This window comes from Pseudorasbora parva, chromosome 4 (assembly GCF_024679245.1).
Source record: "Pseudorasbora parva isolate DD20220531a chromosome 4, ASM2467924v1, whole genome shotgun sequence".
In the NCBI taxonomy this organism is placed as follows: domain Eukaryota; kingdom Metazoa; phylum Chordata; class Actinopteri; order Cypriniformes; family Gobionidae; genus Pseudorasbora; species Pseudorasbora parva.
This window is the reverse complement of record NC_090175.1, coordinates 11,870,292-11,880,486: the sequence shown is the minus strand read 5'-3', so window position 1 is coordinate 11,880,486 and position 10,195 is coordinate 11,870,292. Positions and strand designations below refer to the sequence as shown.

At 37.3% G+C, this 10,195-nt stretch overlaps 1 protein-coding gene across 3 annotated transcripts in view; it reads left to right on the top strand.

Annotated features, from left to right (window-relative positions):
* meis1a (Meis homeobox 1 a) overlaps positions 1-8,670 on the top strand; it is a 59,593-nt gene extending 50,923 nt beyond the window's left edge. For 2 of the 3 annotated variants that reach the window (XM_067440912.1, XM_067440910.1), the window contains 4 exons: positions 4,484-4,542; positions 5,836-5,925; positions 7,238-7,338; positions 7,857-8,670. In XM_067440912.1, the coding sequence (XP_067297013.1) occupies positions 4,484-4,542; positions 5,836-5,925; positions 7,238-7,299 (211 nt within the window). In that variant the 3' untranslated portion in view covers positions 7,300-7,338; positions 7,857-8,670. The remainder of the gene's footprint in view (positions 1-4,483; positions 4,543-5,835; positions 5,926-7,237; positions 7,339-7,856) is intronic. The other variant, XM_067440911.1, reaches the window with a different exon arrangement.
* Positions 8,671-10,195: the final 1,525 nt, after the last annotated feature.

Below are 10,195 nucleotides of genomic sequence, written 5' to 3'. Positions count from 1 at the left end.
CTGATTAGTGTTTTAATCACCAGAGTGAAAATACATTAGGTGCTCTTCAAAGCCCAACACAAACAAGAGCGCAGAAATTGCCGTGTGTGTGTCTGCAGCTCCGGCGCGCAGAGGAAACAGGTGAGGGAACGCGAGGGGCGAAAACGAGCTGCTGTCAAATTAAACAGAAATTATCACAGGGAACAGCTGGACTGGTTTATTTAAACATGGAGACGCACAGACACACACTCATAAAGAAGAACACTGTCCTCCCAATGACCTCACAATACAGTGGGACTAAAAGAGCACTTTATATGGTTTCCAGACAGGAACATTTGTTGCTGAGTTTTAGGTTCAATAGGCTACAAATATCATTGGTGAATTAATATAAACCCAGAGGCCTAGGAATGTACGGTGGGATCCGAAAGTCTGAGAAAGTCCATTTTGTTTTTTATTCAAGCCTGGAAACATCTGAAGAAAAAAAACGACAAAAAACCCCAGTTAAAACAAAGATTGGCAATGACAATAATAAAGAAATATATAAATGCACATTTTAAATGTATTTATATGACCATGAAAATTGAGCATTAACTTAAATTCTTGTTATGTAAGTATATGGATGCATATATACTGTATATGTACACACACATGTATTATATAAACACAAACTTTTATGTTAAATGTGATTAATCGGGATTTATCAATTTGACAACACTAATATATACACTCTAAAAAATGCTGGGTTGTTTCAACATCATGTTTGAGTCACATATGGAGAAACACAACCATTGATGTACAAAAATGTAAAAACTGTGTTAAGTTTAATTTTTTTTAAATAAAAATGTAAACCAACCTTTAAATTTAAAAATGTAAAAAATTAAACCAACAAAAATTAAAAAACCGTTGGGTTTAAAAAAACCAATCAATATATTTAAAAACGTAATCCTGTTGTGTTTATTGTTTTTTATTTATTTAAAATGTAAACCAACCGTTGGTTTTAAATATGTAACAAAATTTAACCAATGGTTGGGTTTGTCCATATGTGACCCAAACAGGGGTTGAAACAACCCAGCATTTTTAGAGTGTGTATATATATGAGCATGTTTGGCACAGCAGGTTAGCTCTGTGTTGGATTGTGGAGTAAAGGTACTGTGTGTTTCTTTGCTCCCTTGTGCTGAGAAAGGGCCCCAAATATTTAACTTGTTGCGTAGTGTTGTTATGTGTTTGGTGTGCGTGTTGGGCCGTGTACGGATGTGTGTGTGTGTGTTTGGAGTGAACAGGCAGAGGCATGAAGCTCGTAAACTTGGTCTCGTGGTGAGAAGAGAGGTTCAGTGAGGGGTCAACTTTTAACCCCCTTAAAGAGTGGGACGGGCTCGTCCCCGCCGGGGAAACGGCTCTTATCTCTGATTGGTCCCCTAACGGGTGGAGTTCAGAGAGATGCTAGCCCTCAAAAACATCAAAAAAGCGTTTATCGTACCTGCTGAATGTTGGACCCATCACGCGGCTCTTCCTGTTTATCTCTGCTTTTACTGCTTCTTTACATTCATCTCAAGCTCTACTGTGCACTAAAATGACTAAAATGTATTATAAAATACTATAAAATATGGACATTTAATTGGTGCATCACTTCTGCAATGTGAATAGTAATGTGGTTGGTTACATTTATTTGATCAAAAACACAGTAAAACCAGTAATATTAATGAAATATTATTGCAATTTAAAATAACCGTTTTCTATGTGAATAGACTTTAAAAATGCCGTTTATTCTTGTGAATTTTCAGCATCATTCCTCCAGTCTTCAGTGTCACATGATCCTTCAGAAATCATTCTGATATGATGCTCAAGAAACATTTATGATTATTATCAATGTGGAAAACAGTCGAGCTGCTTCATATTTTTGTGGAAACTGATAAATGTTTTTCAGGATTAAGTGACAAATAGAAGTTCAAAAGAACAGAATTTAATTGAAATATAATTTTTTGTCACGTTATAAATGTCTTTACTGTCACTTTTGTTCAAATTAATGCATATTTGTTAAATAAAAGAATTGATTTCTTTCAACACCAAAAAAAAAAAAAAAACAGTTTGAACTGATATATATACACTGAAAAAAGTGTGTTGGATTTACATGATTTAATTCGGTCCCACATGAATCAATTAAGTTAAACAAACATAATTTGTTCATGTAACTTCAACATCATGGAATGAATACATTTTAAGAGATCCAATGAAGTCGTTTCAAATTGATTTTAAATGGCTCCCTGACGTGATCCAGACATTCAAAATCACATATTCATTCTTCCAATATTTCATATTTTAATGTTACACAACTGAATTATAAAAACAAGCACTAACTAGTTGACAAACATGTAACTAGCAATAACTCATTAGCATCTGAAATGCTAAGCAATAAAAGCTCGTTCAGGAAAACCATAATTACATTAGTTGTTTTAGCCTAAGCAAATGCTCCACTCTTCTCCACAATGGTAACCCATTATAATTCAGATTGTTCTAATAATTCCAACATAATTGAATATTAAACACAATCAAGTCTCCTCCTTTCTCATCTTGCTCAAAAATACATAAAATAACACTTTTACTCTCTCTTGATTTGTGTGACTTATATTTAAGTGGATTGAACACAATCAAATTACGTTAGGACAAAATGTATAGCAATTGTGTTGCTTTAGCTCATTTTAACTAAGCAATTAGAACAAGCTGTAAAAATCATTTTTTTTCAGTGTAGCTTTAAAGGTGCACTATGCAACTTTTAGTCCACTGGAGGGCGCCTATTCTAAACAAATGCGTAGTTTAATGACGCAAAGTGTGAGCGCAGCATCTTGGGACATGTGGTCTTCACCTCACAGCCGGTGGAAAATAGGACTCGGGCAGAAATCACGTTCATGCATGCGGTTATTAACGTTACTGTAGTGAAGCAGAGCAGGGCCGAGTGTTGAGGAGCTGAGCACGGCCGCTGGAGCGATTGTTAAACAAATACCCGCCTTGCGAACACCGGGACTTTTATTATGACGAGACGGGACACAGTCGCCGGGCGTCCGCACTGATCCGCTCTTCCGGTTATGATTAGGAGGTAATGCAGCTCTGTTTATCATATTAGATACATTGAAGTGTGTTGAAAACGATGTTATGACGTTACTCCGTGCGTTCACTCGTTCACACTGCTAAGAGTAAAGCGCTCCTGCCAAATAAAACCCGAAACCGAGGGTAGCGCAGATATGACGCAATTGACAGGCGACTCCCTCAAACGCTATGCTGAAACGTCCCGGTCCTTAGTTAAAATAGCAATTTACTCACAATTTACAAATAGTTGGAAACATTTGGGATATTTTAGGTACTCAACTGAACAAAATATATAACACCGGCCTAGTGGTTTTTGGATATTTTACTGCAAAAATACTACATAGTGCACCTTTAATATTTTTCTAAATCTGTATTTTTTGTCTAGTTTTGTCGTGTGAATTTCATACTTAAGACAAGATAAAATGACTTTAATCTTGAAAATAGTTTTCAACGAATTAAATGTTCTTACCCTTCTTGTTTTAAGCATAAACTTTGTTAGATTTTATTCATTTAAATAATCCCTCCATTCTCTGAAAAGGAGTCTTTATTCCTTACACAGTTTTGCTTCTCACATAAATGCACATTTTATTGCATTATGGGAATGTTATTGTGGAAGTTTAGGTTTGGTGAAGGTTGTCCTGAAGCACGGATGTAAAGACAGTATGGTCTTGAACATTTCAGACGGTGACGCCTCTCACGGTGTGTGTAACTCACTTCCTCTGAATCAAAAGTAGAGCTTCCCCTCCTTTGTGAAGGTTAAAATGGAAGCGAAGCACCTGGGGTGACGCAGAGGAGCCATTAATCATGTGCGGACTTGTGCCCTGGCACTCGGAGGTCAGAGGTCACGGGGAATTTTTCAGGCTGAGAAAGAGCAGAGCTGGGCCGCTGCCCGGGGTGTGAGGTCACTGAGTCAGGAGGTCATAGGTCAAGCATAGCATGGGAATAAATGCAGAAAGCATTGAAGTTCTGTGCTAATTTATGTTCTGTGTAAAAATAAACTCGTTTTTGTGTGTGTGTGTGTGTGTGTGTGTGTGTGTGTGTGTGTGTGTGTGTGTGTGTTTGCCAATGCAGAATTCGCCAACATGACAATGCGGCGTTGCAGGAGGGGTTTGGTGGTTTCTATAGTGTTGCTAGGTGGTTTCTCCTCTAGATTGGCTTGAGTTTATTTTATTATCCACCTGGCAAAACTGCGAATCTGTTCATTTCAGACTTAATAAGCTGCACGATTTGAGGAATCATTCATGTCTTCAGCACAAACAGTGCTGGACGCCAGAGTTTAATACTCTGTGTTTGTTCAAAATCCATAACCATCATTTTTAATGATGCTTGCCTTTGAAAGAAGCCAGCACGTTAATAAAAACTAAATGTGCTTTTATGCTCACTTCAACTGTTTTCACCCCTGTTCTCTGCTTTGCTCCGTCAGGTTTATCAATGCCAGGCGAAGGATCGTCCAGCCGATGATCGACCAGTCCAACCGCGCAGGCAAGTGCCTTATAAACCGAATTAAATCGTTTTTATTTCAGTTCTCATAGCTAAACTCTCGCCATCCATCTGCACTATATTTTAATTATTGCTCTATTGCAAACATGCAACAGTTGGATGGCTTTTGCTGTTTTTCTGTGTATGTCGGTGTCTTACGCCACAAGTATCATGCTTTTGAGAGGTCAAATTAACATGTTTTAATGTGCAGAAAAATGTCCGATTTGCATCAAATTAGCATTTAAAATATATTCAAATAGAAAACAGTTATTTTAAAAAGTAATAATATTTCACAATATTACTGTTTTTACTATAGTTTGATCAATTAAATGCAGCCTTGGTGAGCAGAAGAGACTTTTATATTTAATGGAAATGACAAAACAATTGCTTAATTGTCATAAATATGTTGTCAGTCCACTGACAATATATGGTTTTACAGCATATGTGCTTTGATATACAGTATATTTGTGTTAGCAAATTAGATGTATGCAAAACATTTTTCATTTTTTTTTAGTTTTAAAACAATGGACCAAACATGTGTCTCCAAACATGCTCAATTCTCTTGGGCTATTTTTAGACACAAGAACATGTCCTGTATGAACTCAAATGGTTTTCAGGATGAATGAGTTGAACTCAGGCTTATTAATCACACACACACACACACACACACACACACACACACGTGTGCGTGTGCGTTTTTGTGAAACACACACGTTTGTTTTTGTGAAATGTGGGGTGTAATGGTTTTTATACCGTACAAACCGTATTTTCTATCCCCCTACGCTGAAAGGGTTTTTACTCGTCCTGTATGATTTATAAGCATTTTGAAAAGTGAGGACATGGGGAATGTCCTCATATTTCACCCTCTCCTTGTAATACCCATGTCATTATACACATTTGTGTCCTGATATTTCACAAAAACATGCTCACACACACACAGCCCTCTGAGCTCAGGATGGATGAGGCGTGTTGGTCTGGTAAGGATTAGGGTTCGATGTTTGCAATGGGCCACAAAACATTGATCACAAAATAATGTTTTCTAACTTTTCTGGCTCATTTGTGTATCTTGGTTTCAGTAAATGTCTGGATGGACTGAAGAGGGAGTGTTAGCATTGTGACTGTTTACATATTTCCTTTGGGAAGCTGATGTGTGGTTATGGTTGACCTTTTTAACTGTCTGTTTTGTGTGTGTGTGTGTGTGTGTGTGTGTGTGTGTGTGTGTGTGTGTGTGTGTGTGTGTGTGTGTGTGTGTGTGTGTGTGTGTGTGTGTGTGTGTGTGTGTGTGTGTGCGCGCAGTAGGTCACAGTGGCCCATACACTCCTGATGGTCAGCCAATGGCAGGTTTCGTAATGGACGGACAGTCGCACATGGGCATCAGACCACCAGGTAAATCACCTCTGTCTGAATGTTCAGATGTTTGAGGGGGAAATGAACACCCATCCTGTAACTGAAGCCAGCAAAGCACTGCTTGATTTATAAAATAATCCATAAAAGGATTATTCACACCATATTCAGTATGTAAGAAATTATATTTTGCTTAAAGAGAATGAAGCAACTTTCCCTCACATTTCTCATGACTACAACAGAAAAATCCCATTAGATTTTTTAAAAAGAGAGATTAATTTTATTTATTTTGAAGGAATTGATCAGAAATGACAGTAAATACATGTATAATGTTACAATATATAACTATTTAAAAAAATGAATGCTTTTCTTTTGAACTTTCTATTTATCAAAGAATCCTGAAAAAAATTTATCTGAAGGATCATTTGACACTGAAGACTGGAGGAATGATGCTGAAAATTCAGATCACAGGAATATAAATATATACATACACACACACACATGCATGTATATATATTTAAGCTTTTATTATATATTTGTAATATACATTATATAAATTATATAAATATATATGCAGTATATACATGAAAATATTTCTTAAATATATACATGTATGTGTGTGTATTAAAATATACATAATAATTATTCACAGTACACACACACATACTGTATACATACATTACATATTATTGCATATTGCTGTTTTTAGTGTATTTTGTGCGTTAAACAAAATCAACTATTGCAAATAATTGGAATTACAAAAAAAGTGAAGGGATTTCTTTGATGTAATATGAAATGTCAGTCCACCATATATATATATATATATATATACAGTGAGGAAAATAAGTATTTGAACACCCTGCTATTGTGCAAGTTCTCCCACTTAAAAATCATGGAGGGGTCTGAAATTGTCATCATAGGTGCATGTCCACTGTGAGAGAAAAAGAAATTCTGAACTACCGGTATTTATTTGTATGATACAGCTGCAAATAAGTATTTGAACTCCTGTCTATCAGCTATAACTCTGACCCTCAAAGACCTGTTAGTCTGCCTTTACAATGTCCACCTCCACTCCATTTATTATCCTAAATTAGCACATTATGAACGTGCAAAATAGCAGGGTGTTCAAATACTTATTTTCCTCTCTGTATATATATATTAAACACATTGATTGGTTTATTTATTTTTTAAACCCAATGGTTGGTTTAATTATATTTATGTTAGCAAACATAACATTTGAATATACAAGATGTTTAATTTTCAAGGATGTCAGTAGATACATTTGTGATTTAATGAGCTCTCTCTCTCTCTCTCTCTCTTTCTCTCTCTCTCTCTCTCTCTCTCTCTCTCTCAGCGGCTCTGGGTGGTCTTGGTGGAGTGAATATGGGTCTGGAGAGTCAGTGGCACTACATGTAAACAGACCCCTGCCATCCTGCTGAAGACAGCAGAGGAGAGGTACGCTTCTGCACCTCACGGCCGTCTGACCCTAACAGTCACAATGATCACACCTTTCCTGTTTTCTTCATGCTCTCTTAAAAATAAATGTTCTTTATTGACATCGATTTTCATTCCACAAAAAAGCTTCTTCACACTAAATAAAGGTTAAGAGGCGTCGACTCGGAGGTTCTTTGGGGAACCCACAATGGGTCTTCTTCAGAGTCGCTGCGAAAACCTCCTTTTGGGACCTTTATTTTTAAGAGTGTGTTGTAATTTGCAAGAGCAGTTCTCATTTATAAAAATCACCTCACAGAAACTGTACAGCAAACCGCCCAGCCCAATTAATTAGTCACTCAATTACTCAGTGGAGACAGTTTATGACATCAGAATCAGTTAATGTCTCAACCCACGGGAAAAGATAAAAAGATGAAAGCGGGTGTTTTGATAGAAATGTCAGCTGCGTTGATTTGTGGCCGTGCTGTCGCCAGTAGTGTTTCCTCATAAATGATTTCAACTCTTTTTCATTACACACTCAGGCTTTTTTTTGGCGAGAGGATCGATCCTTTGCTCACGTACCCGGAGTTTTCGGGCGGATTCGGAAATTGGATTTTGACTTGCACCACAATATACGGCCTTTATTCAACGGTACAGAACCCCCTACAGCTTTACCCCTGGAACGAGGCGCCGTCCTCGCGACACAGACGGATTCAAGATGGCCACTGGGACTCGTGTTCCCTGTGATGGGCAGATCAACTGTATCAGTAAAGAGAGAAAACAATACAGAAAAAAAGAAATGCCTCAACACCTGGGCGTACTCGCTCTGGGCCGGGAGATTCTTTCACGTGACCTCTCACCTGGAGCCAGGTGAATCTTCAAGTGGCCTGAAAGGTCAAAAACAAAGTCTCGTGTTTCCACTCTAGTGCCACCTGAAATGAAGAGTCATTATTCTGCAGACAAAAGTCCGGGAGCGATAGACATACCTACGTCACACTTCACGTGGGCGTCTATTACGGACGTTTGCCATCTAATCTGTGCAAAGCAATTCAACACAAAGCTCATAACTGTATATAGTGCTGCTGGATGTGTCAAACATGATACAGAAGACGGTTCACAAACGCCGGTTTTGTCTGATGAATGCGACTGAAGGTTTCTCACACACCATGTCCTGCAGTATAAATGCGCTCAGATGCATCTGGACAGTCGATGAGATTTTGAAAGGTACTAATGATTGTTCTGGATTTGACTGACGTGAGCTGAGCTGTATATTCACACTATGTGTGTGTGTGTTTGTGTGTGTGTGTGTGTGTGTTTGGTTGCTTTTCAGTGAGTGTGGGTTTATTCACATAAAAATTCATACCTCAACACGTGTGTTATATCATTATTATTGCACATGGATGATTCTGTGAACATTTTGATTCTTTGTGTACTGCTTTCTGCAGATTATATACAGTACACATTAGTTTTAACACACATCTGTTCAGAAGTTTCACAGTTTTGAAAGAAATGAATATGAATACTTTTATTCAGCAAGGATGCATTACATTGATCGAAAGTGACAGTAAAGACATTTTCAAAATATTTATATTTAAAAGAAATGCTGTTCTTTCTATACATCAAAGAGTCTTGGGGAAAAACATTATCACTGTTTCCACAAAAATATGAAGCAGCACAACCGTTTCTAACATTGATAATAATCATAATCGTTTCTTAAAGGGATAGTTCACCCAAAAAGGAAAATTAGCCCATGATTTACTCACCCTCTAGCAGATGTGTAAGACATTCTTCTGTCAGACCAATACAAACAGAGTTATATTAATAAATGTCCTGATTAATCCAAGCTTTATATGTGACGGCCAAAAAAGAGCATCCATTCATTATAAACGTGCTCCACACGGCTCCGGGGGTTAATAAAGGCCTTTTCTTTTGTGTAAGAAAAATATCAATATTTAAAACGTTATAAAGTAAAATATCTAGCTTCCGTCAGACCGCCTTCAGTATTCAATTTACACAGAAAGTGTAACGCCTCTCGCAGTTACGCTATGTCTGACTTGACGGTAGTAACACTTTTTCCGTAAGTTGAATAATGAAGGCGGTCTGGCGGAAGCTAGATATTTTACTTTATAACGTTTTAAATATTGATATTTTTCTAACACAAACCCATCAATTTACTTCAGAAGGCGTTTATCAACCCCCCGGAGCTGTGTGGCGTACTTTTATAATGGGTTTATCATTTTCATTTTTGGGTGAACTATCCCTTTAAGCATCAGATCCTCATATCGGAATGATTTCTGAAGGATCATGTGACACTGAAGACTGGAGGAATGATGCTGAAAATACAGATCACAGGAATAAATGACATTTGACAATTTATGGAAAAAGAAAACTAAATTTATTTGTATTTATCATTTCTTTACTGTATTTTATCAAATAAATGCAGCCTCGGTGAGCAGAAGAGAGTTATTTCAAAGAATGCGCGAACATGAACTGTAGTTTATGTAAAACACTAAGCACTGTTTTTAGTTTCATACAGCTATTGACCTCGGTAGCTACACTCTAAAAAATGCTGGGTTAAAAACAACCCAAGTTGGGTTGAAAATGCACCGACCCAACAATTGGGTTGTTTTAACCCAATGGTTGAGTTGTTCTTACCCAGCAATTGGGTTGTCTTAAGCAACATTTAACCCAACCACTGGGTTAAAACAACTCAACCACTGGGTTAAAACAACTCAACCATTGGGTTAAAACAACTCAATTGTTGGGTCGGTGCATTTTCAACCCAACTTGGGTTGTTTTTAACCCAGCATTTTTTAGAGTGTATGGTGCATTTTTCTCTAGTTGGGTGTAAAATTGTCTTTTGTTCAAAGTCTGACCAAAC